Source organism: Hypanus sabinus, chromosome 6 (genome assembly GCF_030144855.1).
Source record: "Hypanus sabinus isolate sHypSab1 chromosome 6, sHypSab1.hap1, whole genome shotgun sequence".
In the NCBI taxonomy this organism is placed as follows: domain Eukaryota; kingdom Metazoa; phylum Chordata; class Chondrichthyes; order Myliobatiformes; family Dasyatidae; genus Hypanus; species Hypanus sabinus.
In genome coordinates, this window is record NC_082711.1 from 28,686,736 (window position 1) to 28,707,941 (window position 21,206).

Here is a 21,206-nt window from a genome sequence, read left to right on the forward strand (position 1 = left end):
CCCTAGGCAGGTGTGGGGCACAATCCCAGGGTTCGGGCAGAAGAGGAGGACGGGGCAGAGGAGAGCCCTCCCTGGGTGGGCTGTCTCCCAGGCGGAAACACCGGTGGCCTGGGCACAACGCGGACCCCTAGGCGGTTGTGGGGCACAATCCCAGGGTTCGGGCGGAAGAGGAGGATGGGGCAGAACCCCCACTGGGCAGCAGCAGACCGGCCGGGCCTGCTCGACGGAGGCAAGGGATAGGAACGGGCAGAACCACCGCCGGGCAGCGGCGCGTCGGCCAGACCCGCCCGATGGAGGCAAGGGGTAGGAACAGGCATAGGTCCAGGGTGACCAACACAACAGCCATGATAGCAGGAAAATTGGGAAAGGTCGGCAGACAGCGCAACCATGCGAACAAAACAAACGAGCGGAGAAGCAGGACCAGCGCATGGGAAGAAAGGTGGGGGGAGAGGACCAACCTGGCAGTACTGGTATGGGGCAGAGAAGCATGATGAGGAGTAGATCTGAGCCCGGGCAGGATAACAGAATGCAGAGAAGGGTTCGGAGCCAGCGGAGAAACGGGAAACAGAACAAAACGACCACCCGCCTGGTCCAAGTCCCAAGGCCCCTTATAAATACCTGCAGCTCAATGAGTCACAGGTGTGCCTCCTTGAGCCAGGAGGGTCCTAACTAGTTCACGGGTGACGGGAGGGGCAACTGCAGGATCCGGAGTCCGGAGCCCTCGGACCGGATCGAGACCCGGCACGCGGATTCCGGACCGGACCGGACCCTGACACTTAGCCAGGACTGATAGTGAGATGCCATTCCTAGTTATGAATGGTTCAAGGTTTGACATTTTAGACAAAGGATGCAAAGAGGAAATGAGGAAACATTTTATTTGCACTGAGAGCAGTAATGTTCTAGAATTCAGTGTCAGCAAGGGTACAGAAAGAGAGGGGTAGAGAGTGAATGGGTTGATGCAATGACTCTGCAGAGCTCTAGTATAGAAAGCCAAATGCGCGGCTTACAAGAGTATGATGATAATTTCTGGACAAATCCAGGTGAGAGGTTGGTTGTAGATTTGAGTTAATGGCAGAGAAGGCTCAAGGGGCCATTTGGACTTGCACTGTGTCTATTTCTTAATGTTTCAAGCGGCTCTTGTCTTCTCTAGAGACAGGATTGTGGTGAGACAGAATCAAGACATTCATCTAGTCTCTTGACAGTCAGCTAAGAAGGTTTGGTAGGTGGAACATGCAACAGAAGAGACGTACAGCATCACATGTTGGTACCTTCACCAAGTTTGATCATCTTACATAGAAGTAGCAAAATGTCTAGTCTGTCCCTTATAGAAACACAATTAATTTTTCCCATAACTCGACAAGGAAAACCACTCAACAATCATTGTGACAAAATTTACTCACATTTTCCTATATATATATATATATATATATATATACACACACACACACACCCTAATACTGTTGTACGGTACTGTAGTAATTATATGTGTTGCACTGTATTGCTGCCACAAAAAAATTATATAAGTGATGATAAACTTGATTCTGATATGGTTCTCTATTGTGGACTGAGAGTGGCAGGGGTCAGGGAAAGGGGAATCATGGTTGGGAAAAGGGGAAGGAAGAAGGGATGGATCAGGAAGCTGTAATGATCAATAAACCAATTGTTTTCAATTAAATAACCTTGCCTGGTGTCTCAGGGCTGGGTGTGTCCACACATGCACCACACCCCCCAGCCCCTGGCAGTCCTTCTCTACCACCTGTCCCACACACCTCCCGCAGTATTCCGCCCTCACCATTCCCAACACTCTGGTTCTGCCAGATTTACAAACTTACTCTCCACTCTACATTGACAGAGTACTGTACAAAAGTCATTAGCCTTGCTTTATGTATGTACAGTATGTGACTAAGACTTTTGCGCAGTACCGTAGAACTGTTACAATGATACATAAACTAAGTATTAATACATTCGACATCCATCATTAAGGATTCCCATCACCCAGGATGTGCCCTCTTCATATTGCTACCATTGGAGGAGATGCAGGAGCCTGAAGACACACTCACAAGCTTTTAGAAGCAGCTACTTCTCACCCATGGTCAGATTTCTCTTTTTGCACCATTTATTTAATTGAGTTTTTCCTTATATGTATTTTATATTTCTAATTGTAATTTATAGTATTTTGTACTGCTACCAGAAAACAACAAATTCCTAAAATTCTAAGTACATTTGATTCCTTAAGGTTGTTATAGCCGGGGTGGTAATGGGGACAGGCTCTATTAAATGCTCCCAATGATGTGCACCTCAAATTACCTCTGACACCCAAGTCCAGCTTCTGGCCTTTATGTATGGCTTAGCTACTAAGCCTGGCAGAACCATTTCTACTGACGGGAGAAGGGGCAAAGGCGGGTTACTGGCACAATAAAACCAGTCACTTCAGACAGATGGGGCTTGTCAGCCATGGTTGGAAGTTCATCTATGAGAAGGAAAACTCTGATCTCAAACCTCCGCTGCCTTGGAGCTAAACACACTCATGGGGAAGGCTTCAGGGGTAATACCCGAGGGTAAAATCTGGAGCTAGAATCTCTAAGGCAGCTCTACATTGAGTCCAATGCTGTCTGGTAACTCCGGCAATGCTGCTGGTACCAAACTGGTCTCTGCCATTCCTTTGGGTTCATCAGATGCGGAGAAAGGGGAGCTTGCTGCATGGGCAACAGCTTGCTCTTCATATTGTACTGCCCAAGCTTGTGTATCTAGACAGCTAGGACGCAATATCCATGGTCAACTCTGACCGACAGAGGCCTCAACAACAAGTACATTTATTATCAAAGTATGCATACAGTACACAACCCTGCGATTCTTCTCTCTACCAGCAGCCAAGAAACAAAGAATCAGCATGGAATCCATTCAAAGAAGAACATCGAACACCCTATGCATGAGAAAAAGAACAAATCGTGTAAACGGAAAAAAAAAAACGAGCAAGTAGCACACAGAATATTAAACAGTCTTGGAATGTTCAGTGCGGTCAAGTTCAGTTCAATTTAGCACTGAGTCGTTCATTAACTGCAGGCTGCAGACAGTCCGTGTTGAAGTGCCCTGATCAAAATTGCACAATCTAGCAATAAAAAATTTTAACCAAAACACAAATAACGTGAACTGCAGAGTACTCTAAAAATGAGCCCAATCTACGAAGCACGCTGATTAAACCCTGCCCAAGACCCAAGACTCCAGCAACTTCTTCCAACAACAGTGACTGAGAGGAAGACCAGTCACGTGCAGGCAGATGGCACCGAGCACCTGCTTGCCCGCTGCTCTCGTCCTTGTTGATTTCAGTCTTACTCGATGCTTTAATCGGCAAGCATTACAGCCGATCATTTATTCGTACTCCATTAGGCCACATACTCTGTTCTGAACCTTGCTCTCAACCACACCGGATTCCCTCAAATGCAGCAAAAGCACCAGATCACTCAGTCAGCCCAAAGACACATTATCAAAATGTAGACTAAGGCTCCAATCGCACACAACAGTAAAAGTATTTTTTTAAAAATAAGTAGTTTTGTGAACTGTCTGCAGGACTTCGCTGTTGATCAGCTACGCCATTGTGAGCCAATAATATTAAACCTGATTCTGATAAGCAAACTAAATTAAAGCAGACTCAAAGGGCATTAATATTCTAAATCTGAACTCTATCCTCCCACCCCCGCCCCTTTCCCATAGTCCTGTAATTTATTTTCTTTCAGTTCATTTTTGAGGGCACAGACTGATACTGGCTACAAAGAATAAAGATCGAGCCAGTAACCACACTGAGTTACATGACGTACAGATTAGGAACTGCAGTAGGGCTACATAGCCTCTTGGCCACTGAGCAAGATCACGGTTGTTCTGCAGCTCTGCACTCCCACCCACCTACCTCAATAGTCTTACACCCTTTTCTTAGTATAAGACCAGATGGCATAAGGCCTTAAGACATCAGAGCAGAACTAGGCCATCTGGCCCATCGAGTCTACGCCGCCCTTCAATCATGTCCGATCCATTTTTTTCTCCTCAACCCCAGTTCCCAGCCTTCTCTCCGTAACCATTGATGCCATGTCCAATCAAAAACCTATCAATCTCTGCCTTAAATACATCCAATGACTTGGCTTCCACAGCTGCATATGGTAGCAAACTTCACAAATTCACCACCCTTTGGCTAAAGAAATTTCTCTGCATCTCTGTTTTGAAAGGGGGCCCTCTAACCTGAGGCTATGCCCTCTTGTCCTAGACTCTCCCACCACGGGAAACATCTTTTCCACATCTACTCTGTATAGGTCTTTCAACATTCGAAAGGTTTCACTGAGATCCCCCCCATCCCTCTAAATTCCTGCGAGTACAGACCCAGAGCCATTAAAAGTTTCTCATATGATAACCCTTTCATTCCTGGAGTCATCCGCGTGAACCTCCTCAGGACCCTCTCCAAAGCCTGCACTTCTTTTCTAAGATGAGGGGCACAAAACTGTTCACAATACTCAAGGTGAGGCCTCACCAGTGCCTTGTAAAGCCCCAGCATCACATCCTTGCTTTTGTATTCTAGACCTCTTGAAATGAATGCTAACATGGCATTTGCATTCCTCACCACCCACTCAACTGGCAAGTTAACCTTTAGGGTGTTCTGCACAAGAACCCCCAAGTCTCTCTCCATTTCAGATTTCTGGATTTTCTCCCCGTTTAGAAAATAGTCCGCACATTTATTTCTACTAATAAAGAGCATGACCATGCATTTTCCAACATTATATTTTATTTGCCATTTTCTTGCCCATTCTCTCCATCTGTCTAATTCTCTTGCATCTTACCTGTTTCCTCAACACAACCTATCACTCCACCAATCTTCATATCATCTGCAAATCTGGCAACAAAGCCATCTGTTCCATTATCAAAATAATTTATTTACAGCATAAAAAGAAACAGTCCCAACACCGACCCCTGTGGAACACCACTAGTCACTGGCAGCCAACCAGAAAAGAATCCTTTTATTCACACTCGCTGCCCCCTACCAATAAGCCAATGCTCTAACCATGTTAGTAACTTTCCTGTAGTACCATGGGCTCTGAACTTGGTAAACAGCCTCATGTGTGGCACCTTGTCAAAGTCCTTCTGAAAATCCAAATATTCAACATCCCCTTTATCTATCCTACTTGTAATCTCCTCAAAGAATTCCAACAGGTTCATCAGGCAGGATTTTCCCTGAAGGAAACCATGGTGACTTTGTACTATCTTGTCCTGTGTCACCAAGTATTCTATTACCACATCCTTAACAATTGACTCTAATATCTTCCCAACCACTGAGGTCAGGCTAATTGGTCTATAATTTCCTTTCTGCTGCCTTCATCCTTTCTTAAAGAGTGGAGTGGCATTTACAATTTTCCAGTTCTTTGGCACCATGGGCCAGAGTCCAATGATTTTTGAAAGATCATTTCTAATGCCACCAAAATCTCTAATGCTACCTCTTTCAGAACCCGAGGGTACAGTTCATCTGGTCCAGGTGACTTATGTACCATTAGATCTTTCAGCTTTTTGAGCACCTTCTCTCTTATTATAGTAACTGCACCCACTTCCTTCACACACTACAACATCAGGCACACTGCTAGTGTCTTCCACAGTGAAGACTGATGCAAAATAATCCGTTCGTTCATCAGACATCTCCTTGTCTTCCTTTATTATTTCTCCTGCCTCATTTTCTAGCGGTCCTATATCCACTCTCATTTCTCTTTTATTTTTAACATACTTGAAAAAGCTTTTACTAACCCTTTGATATTATTTGCTAGCTTGCTTTCATCTTTCCCTTCTAATGATTATTTTAGTTGCTTTCTGTAGGTTTTTAAAAACTTCCCAATCCTCTATCTTCTCACTAGGTTTTGCTTTGTTGTATGCCCTTTCTTTTGCTTTTACAATAGTTTTGACTTCTCTTGTCAGCCATGGTTGTACTATTTTACCATTTGAGTATTGCTTTATTTTTGGAATACATATATCCTGCACTTTCCTCATTTTACCTAGAAATACATGCTATTACTGCTCTGCTGAGGTCCCTGGTTCCTAAGAGTACTTTTACCTTAAGCTCTCTAATTGCCTCCAGTTCATTACATAACACCCAATCCAGTATAGCTGATCCCCAAGTAGACTCAACGACAAACTGCTCTAAAAAGTCATCTCTAAGGAATTCAAAAATTCACCCTCTTGAGATCAACTACCAACCTGATTTTCGCAATCGACCTGCATGTGAAAATCTCCCATGACTACCATAACATTGCCCTTTTGACTTGCCTTTTCCATTTCCTGTTTTAATCTGTGGTCCACCTCCCAGACTGTTGGGAGGCCTGTTTATAACTGCCATCATGGTGCTTTTACCCTTGCATTTTCTTAACTCAACCCACAAGGATTCAACATCTTCCAATCCAATGACACATCTTTCTACTGATTTGATGCCATTCTTTAACAGTAGAGTCACACCATCCCCTCTGCCTACCTTCCTATCCCTTCCATACAACATGTAACCTTAGACATGCAGCTCCCAACTACAACCATCCTTCAGCCATGATTCAGTGATGGCCACAACATCAGACCTGGCAATCTGTAATTGTGCAACAAGATCATCCACCTTCTTTCTTATACTATGTGCATTTAGATACAGCACCTTGAGTATCGTATTTGCAATCCTTTCTGATTCTGCATCCCTAATGTTTTGATACTCAGCCTGTTGGCTGCAACTAAGTCCCATCACCTGCCTGCCCTCCCTGACAGTCTGACCGCACGCTATCTTTACCTTTTTACCATCAGTCCTACCCTGAGTCCCTTCACTCTGGTTCCCACCCCCCTGCCAAATTAGTTTAAACCCTCACCAACAGCTCTAACAAACCTGCCTGTGAGAATATTTGTCCCCTTTGGGTTCAGATTCAACCCGTCACTTTTGGACAGGTCATACCTCCCCCCAGAAGAGATCTCAATGGTCCAAGAACCTGAAGCCCTGCCCCCTGCACTAGCTTATTAGCCACACATTTATCTGCCAAATCATCCTGTTTCTATCCTCACTGGCATGTGGCACAGGTAGGAATCCAGAAATTACCACCCAGGAGGTCCTGCTTCTCAGCTTTCTATCTAGCTGTCTAAATTCTCTCTTCAGGACCTCATTGCTTTTCCTTCTATGTCATTGCCACTAATATGTACCAAGATATCCGGCTGCTCTCCCTCCCTCTCCAAAATGAGATAGGAGCAGAATTATTCAACTTGTTCCATTGAATATTGCTGCATCATTCCATCATGGCTAATTTATTATCCCTCTCAACTCCATTCTCCTGTCTTATCTCCATAACCTAGGACACCCTTACTAATCAAGAACCTATCAAATTCCACTTTAAATATACCCACAGCACAGCAGTCTGCGGCAATAGTTTCCACAGATTCACTGCCCCCTGGATAAAGAAATTTCTCCTCATCTCTGTTCTAAAGGGGTGTCCTTGTATTCTGATGCTGTACCCTCTGATTGTAGGCTTCTCCACTACAGAAAGCTTCCTCTCCACAACCACTTTATCTAGGCCTTTCAATGACCCAGGGCTTTCAATGACATTTCCCCTCATCCTTCTAAACTCCAGTGAGTAACAGGTCCAGGGCCATCAAACACCCCTCACATGTTAACCCTTTCATTCCCTGTATCACTCTTGTGAACCTTCTCTGGACCTGTGCCAATACTAGCACATCCTTTCTTAGATAAAGGGCCCAAAATGTTCACCGTATTCTAATATTTTACAATCTATCTATCTATTTTGGTTAAAAATATTCGAAGCCTACTTCCACTGCCTTTTGAGTTTCAAATACTCTTGAGCCTCTCAGTGGAAAATAAATCACAGCTTAGAATTATTATTTAAACAAATTTATAGGCTCAAGAAGAATTATCACTCCTACTGGAAACAGAAAAGAAACTGCAATTGCTGAAAAATAATTTTGTGTCTCAGCCTTCAGAAAGATGATAAATGAGAAGTAGCTGACAAGAAATAGGTAGGGACAAGAAATAGGAAGTCTCACACAGAATGACATAGCTGAATCCAATAGGGGCAGACAAGCTTAAATCAGAACCAAAGATGAAATGGCTTCTGATTATTATCTGTCAAACGTGAATGCGAATGGATGAAATTATAATGGAACTAGTTTATATTCCCTCCTTGTTTCCAAAGAAACTTAACATCAAGATTGATTAAGTTCCCCATATGGGACTTAACTGTTCTTCAATTTTTAATGGTATAATTTCTTTCATGTTTATGCCAAACAGTTTTTTGTTCGCAAATCAGAATATGTTCAAAACGTTGCACAGAATTTAACTGTTTGAGGAACCGTAGAGGTAACGATTGGGAATTACTGCAGAGGTATATGGAACATAGAACAGTACAGAACAGGGGCAAACCCTTCAGCCCATAATATCTGTGCTGACAATGATGTCAACTCCTACAAAGCCCATTTGCCTGCACGCAGCTCTATACCCATCCACTAACTGCAAACGCCCCTTAAATGTCTCTATTGTATCTGCTTCCAGCTCTTCTCCAGGCTCCATATACTGGTCATCTACTATTCAGTGTAAAAAATCTTGCTATGCGCATCTCCTGTAAACTTACCCCTCTTACATTAAACCTATTCCCTGTAGTATTTGACATTTCCACCCTGAGAAAATGGCCCAAGCTTTCAACCTGGGTTTGCCTTTGATTATTTTACCAGCTTCTATCTGGTCTCCCATCAGCCTCAAACACTCAGGAGGAAACAACCCAAGTTTGCCCAAATTGTCCTTATCGCTAAAAAGGAATATTTCGTGGTGTGCCTCTGAAATACTCTTGAATTTATTATCTTAAAGTGTGATTGCATTTTACTTGCATACATTCTAATTACATTTGTTGAACTGGGGAAATGTTTTGACCTAGAGTCATTGAGCACTACAGCATAGAAACAGGCCCTTCAGACCATCTAGTTTTTTGCCGAACTACTGCTCTTAGTCCCATTGACCAACACCTGGATCATAGCTCTCCCATCCAAACTTCTCTTAAATTTGAACCCGCATCCACCACTTCAAATGGCAGTTCACTCTGCACTCTCATCATCCTCTGCGAAGAAGTTCCCCCTCATTTCCCCTTCAACATTTCACCTTTTACCCTTAACCCATGACTTCTAGTTCTATATACACCCAACCTCAGTGGATAAGACCTACTTCCATTTACCCTATCTGTACCATTCATAATTTTATATAACTCTGTCAAATCTTCATTTATTCCCCTATGGCAGTGGTCCCCAACCTCTGGGCTGCGAAGCATTCAGGGGTGCAGCGGTAGCCGGGATGCACCCAGCACATCTTTAAGAAAAAACCAAAATAAGCAAGCTAATTAATTAGGTGCCGCCCGGCACGTAAATTTCGGCCTAGATCTGAGGTGATTACCGATTCCACCTCCTCTACGCAATCGGCAATCACCTCTGATCTGGGCCGACATTGGCACTTGCCAGGCAGCACCTAATTAATTAGCTTGTTTATTTCGGCTTTTTTCTTAAAGATGTGCTGGGTGCATCCCGGCTACCGATGTACCCCGGCATTCTTCGCTGCCTGGTATCGGTCTGCAGCCCGGAGGTTGGGGACCACTGCCCTACAGTGCAGAAAATAAAAGTTCTAACCTATTCAACCTTTCCCTATGACTCAGATCCTCAAGTCCCAGCAAAATCCTTGATCAATTTTCTCTGCACTCTTTCAATCTTATTATCTTCCCTGTAGGTAGGTGACCTGAACTGTACACAACACTTGAAATTAGGCCTCACTAACATCTTACTGTATGCAACCTCAACATAACTTCCCGACTCCTGTACTCAATAATTTGCTTTATGAAGGTCAAAGGGCCAAACTTTCTCTTTGTGACCCTATCTACTTGTGATGCCACTTTCAAGGAGTTATGGACCTGTGCTCCCAGATCCTTCTGTTCTGCAGCACTCCTCAGTGCCCAACCATTCATTGTGTAAAACCTACCCTGGTTGGCCCTCCCAAAGTACAACAGCTCACACGTACCCGCATTAAATTCCATTTGCCATTTTTCAGCCTATTTTTTCCAGTTAGTCCCAACTCTATTGCAGGCTCTTGACAGACTTCCTTGCTGCCTGCTACGCCCCCAATCTTGGTGTCAACCACAAATTTGCTGTTGCAGTTTATCCAGCCCATGCTGTGAGTGTGCAATCTGATAAATATCGATAATTGACTGTGCAGATTTAGTGCCCTTAAGAATGGAAATAGGCCCCTTGTTTACATGAGTTACAACAGACAATAGGTGCAGTAGGCCATTCAGTCTTTCGAGCCAGCACCGCCATTCACTGTAATCATGGCTGATCATCCTTGCATATTGAAGTCCCCCATTACAATTGTGTCATTATACTTATTACATGCTTTTTCCAGCTCCCTTTGCAATCTCAGCCCCACATCTTAGCTACTATTTGGAGGCCTACATATGATTCCCAACATGTTTTTTTTACCCTTGCAATTTTTTAACTCCACCCACAAAGATTCAACATTCTCTGACCCCATATCACCATTTTTTAAAGATGTAATTCCATCTGATATGCCTTTTCCTTGGCTTTGATGCACTGTGATGAACCCCTAGGTTTATCTTGCTGTGGACTGTCAATTTAAGGGAGAGTGCCTGAGTGACGTCAGCTGCCGGCTTTCTTGGCTCCTGTTTGATTCTTACTAAGAGAGATAGAGGGCAGAACTATTTAACTCCGCAATTTGTTTTGATCTTGTTTTGATTTAATCAAGGACAGTCACTCACACACAGTCAGTCACAGCTGGAGTCGGGCAATGGAAGGAAGCCAGCGACAGGGGTCACTGGTTGGAACTTTCGAGTGCTCACAGGGGTGGGTTGAGCATCGACCCAGCACATCAATAAGTGGCTATCACGTTGTGTGATTGGGGCGACCTTGTGGAATGTGTTAACCCTTGCCTGGGTGGGAGTTCCTTTCAAAGATGGTACCCCTGTGATAAGCTACTATTGGTGATAATTCATAACTGGATTTGGAATGACGACAGATAAAACCTACGGTGATTGCTATCCTGTTTTACCACCATGGAACCTGTGGAATACGACATAAATGCCTTCTCTTGACATTCACCTTGGATTACAAATATCTCTCTCACATCATTTAATCTGTGGATGAACTGAACTTTCATACCTCACCATCTCAAGATTTTAAGTCTGTAGTCCCCCCAGCTAAATAATTTGGGAGTTATATTTACACATGCAAAAGTTTGGACACCCCTGGTCAAAATTTCTGTTACTGTGAATAGCTAAGCGAGTGAAAGATGACCTGATTTCAAAAAGGCATAAAGTTAAAGATGACACACTTCTTTAATATTTTAAGCAAGATTACTTTTTTATTTCCATCTTTTGCAGTTCCAAAATAACAAAAAAGGAAAAAGGCCCGAATCAAAAGTTTGGGCACCCTGCATGGTCAGTACTTAGTAACACCCCCTTTGGCAAGTATCACAGCTTGTAAATGCTCTCTGCAGCCAGCTAGAGACTTCCAATTCTTGTTTGGGGGATTTTTGCCCATTCTTCCTTGCAAAAGGCTTCTAGCTCTGTGAGATTCTTGGGCTGTCTTGCATGTTCCTTTGCGGTCTATCCATAGATTTTCGATGATGTTTAGGTCGGGGACTGTGAGGGCCATGGCAAAACCTTCAGCTTGCGCCTCCTGAGGTAGTCATTGTGGATTTTGAGGTGTGTTTAGGATCATTATCCTGTTGTAGAAGCCATCCTCTTTGCATCTTCAGCTTTTTTACAGACGGTGTGATGTTTGCTTCCAGAATTTGCTGATATTTAACTGAATTCATTCTTCCCTCTACTAGTGAAATGTTCCCCGTGCCACTGGCTGTAACACAAGCCCAAAGCATGATCGATCCACCCCCCTGCTTAACAGTTGGAAAGATGTACTTTTCATGAAACTCTGCACCCTTTTTTCTCCAAACATACCTTTGCTCATGAGGCCAAAATTCAGCATCAGAAGTTTGCAAAGGAACATCTAAACAAGCCTGATACATTTTAGAAACAAGTTCTGTGGACTGATGAAGTTAAAATAGAACTTTTTTGCAGCAATGAGCCAAAGGTATGTTTGGAGAAAAAAGGGTGCAGAATTTCATGAAAAAATTCTGTTAAGCATGGGGGTGGATCGATCATGCTTTGGGCTTGTGTTGCAGCCAGTGGCACAGGGAACATTTCACTGGTAGAGGGAAGAATGAAATCAATTAAATATCAGCAAATTCTGGAAGCAAACATCACACCGTCTGTAAAAAAAGCTGAAGATGAAAAGAGGATGGCTTCTACAACAGGATGATGATCCAAAACAACCTCAAAATCCACAATGGAGTGCCTCAAGAGGTGCAAGCTGAAGGTTTTGCCCTGGGCCTCACAGTCCCCTGACATCATCGAAAATCTGTGGATTGACCTCAAAAGAACATGCAAGACAGCCCAAGAATCTCACAGAACTAGAAGCCTTTTGCAAAAAAGGATGGGAGAAAATCTCCCAAACAAGAATTGAAAGACTCTTAGCTGGCTACAGAAAGTGTTTACAAGCTATGATACTTGCCAAAGGGAGTGTTACTAAGTACTGACCATGCAGGGTGCCCAAACTTCTGCTTCGGGCCCTTTTCCTTTTTTGTTATTTTGAAACTGTAAAAGATGGAAATAAAAAAGTAATCTTGCTTAAAATATTAAAGAAATGTGTCATCTTTAGCTTTATGTCTTTTGGAAATCAAGTCATCTTTCACTCGCTTAGCTATTCACATTAACAGAAATTTTGAACAGGGGTGCCCAAACTTTTGCATGCCACTGCATGTATACTCATAACATTGTTAACTTTTGATTATTCTTGTTTAAGTTGTTATATTAAGTAGATACTAATAAAGATAGAGGTTTTACTATTGAAAACCAGACTCCAGGTGTGGTCTATTGCTGCTGGTTCATTTAAACTGTTACAGGTACATAACAGCAGTCCTTAACTTCCTTTGTCAGACCCGGTTGTCTACCCCTGCCATCTGAGAACTTCTTCCTCTGTGGGAGGAGCACCAGAGTGAAGTGATGTGCTGGCAAGGAGATAAGGTGAGAGACAGAAATGGGAATGGGGAATAGTGAAGGAGAGGGGGTTGGAGGGCATTACTGGAAGTTCAAGAAATCAATGTTCATGCCATCAGATTGGAGGCTACCCATAGGGAATATAAGGTGTTGCTCCTCCAATCTGAGTGTGGCCTCATTGCGACAGTACGGGAGGCCATGGACTGACATTTCAAAATGACAATGGGAAGTGGAATTAAAATGGGTGGCCACTGGGAGACCCGCTTTTTCTATCGGACACAGCGTAGATGCTCGGCAAAGCGGTCTCCCCATCTAGGTCGGGTCTGACTGATGAACAGGAGAAAACATCAGGAACACTGGATACAGTAGATGACCCACTTCCATTCCCAATTCTGAGGAATGATCACTTACTGTTTCTCTCTCCACAGATGCTGCCTAACATGCCAAGTATTTCCAGCATTTTCTGGGGGGTTTTTCCAGTCTGAGGAGCCTTTACCCAAACTCAATGCTTCTCTATTTCTGCATGCACCATAAGTTTATCCAGCAGTTCTTTAACATGAAACTTTTTTGAAAGCCGTCTGTAAACCCATACAATCATCTAGTCATTCATGCATCTCAGAACCAGAATCAAGTTTACTATCACTGACGTGTTGTGAAATTTGTTGTTTTGTGGCAGCAGTATTGTGCAATATGTAAAAAAAACTACAGGTTGCATTAACATATATAAACACATAAAGAAGTGGTGCAAAAAGAGAGCAAAATAGTGAGATAGTCTTCATGAGTTCATTCACCTTTCTGATGGCGGGAGAGAAGAAAGCTGATCCCAAAACGTCCGAAAGTGCTTTATCTGTTCCCCCACCTTTTCAATCCATCATCACCTCCAGAAAGTATTACTACATTTCTTAAACTTAACTTGCCTTTACACAGGTTTGTGGAAAATATTTTATCTCGTGTTTGATGTAGGCGGGCTAGTTGCACTGTTAATGCAATCAAACATATTCAGAATGTGTAGGCAGAAGGTTCAGCGAGAAAGGAATAATGAGGGAGGGAATAGAATTAATATCCACTTGGTGAATTTCAGAGCTAACAAAGAAATGTATGTGCTTTCATTCTTGGAACTCTTTCTCTATCAATATCTACACTCAGTGGCCACTTTATTAGGTACCTCTTCCAGTGCCTAATAATGTGGCCACTTAAGTATGATCACGATCTTCTGCTGCTGCAGCCCATCCACTTCAAGGTTCGACATGTTGTGCATTTAGAGATGTTCTTCTGCACGGCCCTGTTGCAACACATACTCTATAGTTAATTGAGTTACTGTCAACTCCCTGTCAGCTTGAGCCAGTCTGGCAATTCTTCTCTGACCTCCCTTTTTAAAAATGCATTTTCCCCACAGAGCTGCCACTCACTGGATTTTTTTTTTTGTTTCTTGCACCATCCTCTGTAAACTCCAGAGCATTGTGTGTGAAAATCCCAGGAGATCAGCAGTTTCTGAGATACTCAAACCACCCCGTCTGCACGGACAATCATTCCACGGTGAGAGTCACTTGGATCGGATTTCTTGCCCATTCTGGTGTTTGGCGAACAACTGAACCTCTTGACCATGCCCGCATGCTTTTAAGCACTGAGTTGCTGCCACGTGATTGGTTGATTAGATATTTGCATTCATGAGCAGGTGTACCTAATAAGTGAGTGTATATGGTGCCCCCCCCCACCCCCTTCAATTTGGTTGCACCTTCCCAGAAATGCCCCTGCTTGTGCTGAGTGGTCTAAATGAAACTCAGATTGCCTTCATAGTTACTTACTACCAACTGGTTTGGAACTCATGGGAGGCCCTGCAGAGGACAGGCTTTCAGCAATATCACAGCAATCCAGCACTTCGAATCTCACCTCAAACTATCTGGTGAACCAGCTTCAGGATGCAGTTGACGGGTCGGGTGGAGATTGGAAAGCTCTTTAGCAATTACCTGCTGTGTAGCTTCGTCATGCCACATTAGACCTGTCAGGAATAAAGAGCAGAAATGAATTGAAAATATAATTAGCCTGCCCCTTTTCTACCAGCGCCAAACATTACTTTCCTAATTTTAGGCTTGTTTCTGAAAAGAGGCTGAGCTTTTTTTAAGCTTTAATGAAATGATTAGCTTTACTTACAACATTGAAATATATAGAGAAATAGGTCGTTTTTCATCGACGGCCAACAAAGTCCAAGGATGGTGCCGGGGGCAGCCCGTAAGTGTCACTACGCTTCTGGCACTGACACAGAGTGTCCATAACCCCCAATCCTAACCCTAACCTTAACCATACTTCTTTGGAATGTGGGAGGAAACCAGGGCACCTGGAGGAAACTCACATGGTCACAGTGAGAAAGTACATTCTCTTTATAGGTAATGGCCAGAATTGAACTCCAAATGGTGATTGCTCACATTATGAAGTGATTGCGCTAACCGCTGTGCTGCCTTGACATTCACCAGAATTTTGACTGTGCCCCTCTAAGCCTTGTCTATCTATGTACCTGCCTTCTAAATATTTTAAGCATTACATTAACACAAGCTTGGAGGGATACACAGACAAAACACTGGAGGAACTCAATAGGTTGGGCAGCATCTATAGAGGGAATAAACAGTCGATGTTTTGACCTGATGCCCTTTGTCATCTAGTCCCAATGAATGGTATCAGCCCAAAATGTCAACTATTAATTTTTTGCCTGATCTGCTGAGTTCTTCCAGTATTTTATGTGTGTTGCTCAAGATTTATAGCATCTGCTGGATATTTTGTTCCTAGGCTTCAAGGAATATGTGCCAAACACAGTTTACATGGGAGTTTGTTCAGGACGGACGAGTTTGGTCGAATGGCCTGTTCTCTGGTACATAACTATGATTCTATCCAATATATAGTTTATTTAACTACTTAAATACCATTCAACTACATTTAAACATCTGACCATCGGACAGGAACACAGGCAAGATCTTTGGCCACCTAAGCTAAACAAAGGCCCTCTGGATGGTCTGTGGGCAACAACTTCAATTTTGTTATCACTCTGCCTCACAAAAGGTCCATAGTAGCTACCCTACCGAGACTTCTGGAGGCGGCTTGGCCATCACTGTTAAGTGTCATAACAAGGCTAGTGGCAGCAATCAAGAGGAAGAATGAACACAAGATGTGAATGGAGGCATGGATGTGAGACACAAGCTGGGTTCAGCAGCAGCGGGCCCATTGATTATTCAAAGGGGAAGATCTGCTCACCAGACAATTTAAAGGGGGAAGCCAGGTGGTGCTGAGGCAGACCTGTGTCATCATAGGAACTGACACGTGGTTTATTCCTAGTTGTGAGGAAGATCCCTCCCTATCCTTGAGCATGTTGCAGTCTATGACAGCAAACATCACTCACTCGTGTTATCAGTTCACTCTGATTCTCACCCCGATGACCAAGATTCTGGCAGGATGTAGCTACCTGGTTATTTAATTCTAATATCGGGGACTTGAGCCAATGGTTCACTGGAACTACCTTGTTAATAAGATCAACACTGAAAGGCAACTTGCCCTATTTCTGCTCTTGATTGTCATGATTTTATAGATTCATAGTTTATGGAATTATAGATTCACGGCATGGAAACAGGTCCTTCAGCCCAAAATTACAGGCCAAGCAAGACACTTTTCTATTCTAATACTATTTGCCTGCCCATGGCCCAACTCCCTCTAAAATTTTGCTATCTATGAACCAGTCCAGACGTCTCTTAAATGTGCTCTCTACCTATTAAAGATACTGTATATTGGGCTCAGGATGGAGGTGAGTGGGGGTGTGAGAGAACTGCTCTACCTGGCTGGCACGGTAGTGTAGTGGTTAGCACAACACTTTACAGTACTGGTGACCCAGATTTCAATTCCCGCCACTTTCTGTGAGGAGTTTGCATGTTCTCCCCATGACCAAGTGGGTTTCCTCCAGGTTCCCTAGTTTCCTTCCACAGTCTAAAGATATTCCAACTGGTAGGTTAATTGGTCATTGTAAATTGTCCCATGATTAGGCTAGGGTTAAATTGGGGGTTGCTAGCAGCACGACTTGAAAGGCCAGAAAGGGCCTGTTCTGCACCATGTTGCAATAAATAAATAAGGTGACAAATGTTTGGAATAATTAGTAAGAGATCATAAAAATCCGGACTTTCAGATACCTCGCTGAATAGATGTCAGGGTATCTATTAAGATGATGAATGAGCTTTCATTTTGTTTCCCAGTATTTATTACGGTAACCTATTTGTTACAGTAGCAGTTAAATTGCCTGCATTCATGGCCCATACACTGTACGACTTCTGAACCATACAGAGCTAAACATGGGAACTGGTTATGACTCCAGCAGGCTGTAGTGATCTGCAGCCTTTTCCCTGTGTAATCTCCAGGATCAGTGCATCAGGAAAAACTTTTTACCAGGCACTGACCAGTAGGTATCACTGCTGAATATGCTGTGAAAGTTTTAAGTTAAATTTCTGAGTTTCAAAGTTCAATGTATCTTAAAAGTATAAAATATTCTTCTGTGGTACATTTTTGACAACTTTATTAATTATGTTATGTTCCAAGTCTTAATTTTGTGTGAATACTTCAACTATATTTGAGTTTTTACAGAATTTTAAATATTGGTTACATTTTTAACACCATTTTCTGGTCTTTCCAAACTCCTCAATATGTTTGACTGCCCAGCTTGCCAGAAGCCATTCTCGTCACAGGACACCAGAGGCCTCTTTGGACCAACGGGATGCCACGTCCAGAGGAAGTTTGCGAGAATTATCCCAGGGATGAAAAGGTTAACATAGGAGCAGCATTTGATGGCTCTGGGCATATACTTGCTGGAATTTAGAAGAACAAGGGGTGATCTTTTTGAAACCTACCAAATATTGAAAGGCCTAGATAGAGTGGACATGGAGAGGACGCTTCTAATAGTGGGAGAGTCTCGGACCATAGGGCCAGACTCTGAGGAGGTTGCCAGTTTAGAGGAGGAATTTCTTTAGACAGAGGGTGGAATTCATTGCTACAGACAGTTGTAAAGCAGAGGTTAACCCTTATTTAGTAAGTGTGTCAAAGGATATGGGGAGAAGGCAGGAGAATGGGTTGAGAGGGTAATTAAATCAGCCATGATCAATTGATCGATGGGTTGAATAGACTAATTCTGCTCCTGTGTCTTATAGTCTTATGTCATGCTCCTAACCTTAGTTTCATATGTATGCTTCAACTATATTTGCATTTTCGCAAAATTTTGAAATAGCAGTTAAAAATTCAACTTCGTTTTCTGGTCTTTCTGAACTCTTCAGTGTGATTGGCTGCTCAGCTTGTTTAAACCATCTCTGTTAAAGGACATGAGGCGCCTCTTTGGGTCAACAGCAGGCCACGCTGAAGGTGGGAATCCAACTCGACAGATCTTAGACCTCATCTGAGTCTCCACTGATGGCAAAAACAAGGCCAATGTATGCACACTGAGTGTTTTCATGTTAAAATCTCATAGGCCCACATTACTTTAAGCAAAAGCACTCTTCAGGCTTACAACTTACCAAGCACAGACAAACTTGGTTAAAGATTTAAATCATAAGAAAACCTGTGGTACACCGGGCTGCATCCCAGCGTTGTATTTTGGAAATCCCAGATCAGAAAGTGATTTCCAAGTATTCACTGATTACAAAAAACCTGCGAAGCCATGGGGGTTCAGATAAAGACCACTGACAGCGAAACACAGGGAATGCTCCCACTGCTGGCTGTGCCACGGCAGCCGAGCATGCAAGGAAGGATCATTGCTCAAATTGACAAGAGTCCCTTCAATATATGAGCGCAGGTAATTATGAAGGTTTTCGATACCTCTTTGCCATTTTGTCTGTCATCTTATACTGGGAATAAAGGGGAGAATGGGATTGATGGGATCGCTCCAAGAGCCAGTCAAAACTCACTGGGATGAATGGATGCCTTCTATGTCATAAAGAGATATAAGAATTAGACACGTGAGATTGGAAAATCCAGAGGAAAACTCACAGCTTGCTGGAGGAACTCAGCAGGTCGGGCAGCATCAACGGAGAGGAATAAATGGTCGGCGTTTCAGGCCAAGACCCTTCATCAGGACTGGAAAAGGAGGGGAAAGAAGCCAGAATAAAAAGAGGGGGGGAGGAAGGAGAAGGGGATATTTTGGCTTCTTTTCCAGTCCAGATGAGGGGTCTTGGTTCGAAAGATCAACTCCTTATTTCCCTCCATAGATGTGCGGGCTCCATAAGAAATATCAATAACATGAGAGGCACAGGATCAATATGGAAGCTGAGTCACTGTATGACCCTCTCTTTCCAATGAATTACATCGGAGGAGGCTATTCAGCCCATTAAGGATATTCAATCACATCAATTCCACCCCTCAGCCACTTATTTCCCTGTTACCTGTTCTCTCTCCATCAACTCCACCCCAAACATCCACACCTGGGGCAAATCACAGGCAGCCGATCTACCACTGGCAGTGAGCTGCCATGTGGGAGGAAGAAACCAATATGGTCACAGGGAGAATATACAAACTGTCAGCATCGAAGGTCAGGGTCAGGCCCACGTTGCAGGATCACTGAGGCAGTAATGTTAACTATGCTCTGTCCCATCCACTGTTCGAAAAAAAACCAACGTGATATTATTTCATTTATTGCGATACAACGTGGAATAGGCCCTTCAAGCCCTGAAACTCCCAATTTAACCCTAGCCTAATCAAAGGACAATTTACAATAATCAATTAACCTACCGGATGGTATGTCTTCAGACTGTGAAAGGAAACCAGACCATCCACACGGTCACGGGCTTACGGGCAGCGGTGGGAATTGACTCCTAGGGACATGGTGCTTAGAAAAATAGAGAGCTATGCAGTCAGGAAATTCTAGGCAGAGTAGGTTACTTGGTCAGCACAACGTTGTTGCAGGGATAAGGGACTTCACTAGGACATTAATTGCAAGTTTAATTAATTCATCAGAACACTGTGGGCTTGTCCCTGTGCTGTACAGTTTTAGTTCGATGTACTTCAGCAGTGAGTGAAATTATGAAAGTAAATGCTGGTTTTTCATTTCCTTGGCGGGTGCCATTCACAGTAGTGCACGTTGTCTTACAGTGGCAGCAACGGTGGTTCAATTCCCACCACCACCTGTAAGGAATCGGTTTGTTCTTCCCTTGATTTCCTCTGGATGCCAAAGTTTCTTCCCACATTCCAAAGACTTACGGGTTAGTGGGTTAATTGGTCACATGGGATGCAATTGGGTGGGCGCGGGCTCATTGGGCTGGAAAGGCCTGTTACTGTGCTGTATCTCTAAATTAAAGTTTTAGAAACTCACGCGGCGAACCTGATGGGGTCCTGAACTCTAAACCAAACACAGGCAGGGAAACTGGAAAGCTTCAACACGCAGAGGTGAAATGGCAGCTGTATCCATACTGCCCCCTTGTGGATAGAGTCATCCCTGACTAGACAGCTGGCAACAGTCAAATCCCATTTGTCTAGTAAATGCTCATTGTTTAATTGTAAATTTTATTGTTATTTTTATTGTAGTGAATATATCCTCCCTGGGAATGCTTGTAAGCAAATACACACTCCAAGCATCCTGAAGGAATCGCAAACCCACTCGAGCAGTCATTTCCTGCAAATATTAACTCCGTCGCAGTGACATTCGGTAATTATTAACCCAGACTACAACAACGGTTGAAAATATCTGTGCATGTCCCACAGAACCTTCTGCAATTGTTAACATGTTTCAGGAGAATATAATCCTGAGACTAACATCCGCACACTGCCAGGGATCCTAGGTAAAGCCAAGGAGGTTAGTAATTTTTCCGTTGACAATTTTTATTATTGCCTCAGAGAAAGCATTCCGCCCAGACGCTTGGTCTGGCAACTCATCTGTCTGAGAGAACAAGAAATTGTAAAGAACTGTGGTCACAGCTCAGTCCAGCACAAAAACCAGCTTCCTCTACATAGACTTTGTCTACACGTCTTGCCGACTCAGGAAAGCAGCCAACATAATCAAAAGTTCCTAGATCACCCCGGACTTCCTCTCTTCTCCTCCTTCCTTTGAACAGAAGACACAAAAGCATGAAAACACATACCACCATGCTCAAG

General features: G+C 43.4%; 1 protein-coding gene across 2 annotated transcripts in view; it reads right to left on the minus strand.

Moving 5' to 3' along the window:
• Positions 1-21,206, minus strand: part of ptprn2 (protein tyrosine phosphatase receptor type N2) — a 1,015,920-nt gene that overhangs the window by 655,383 nt on the left and 339,331 nt on the right. For both annotated transcript variants that reach the window (XM_059971881.1, XM_059971880.1), the window contains exon 4: positions 14,994-15,102. In XM_059971881.1, coding sequence (XP_059827864.1) covers positions 14,994-15,102 — 109 coding nt within the window. The remainder of the gene's footprint in view (positions 1-14,993; positions 15,103-21,206) is intronic.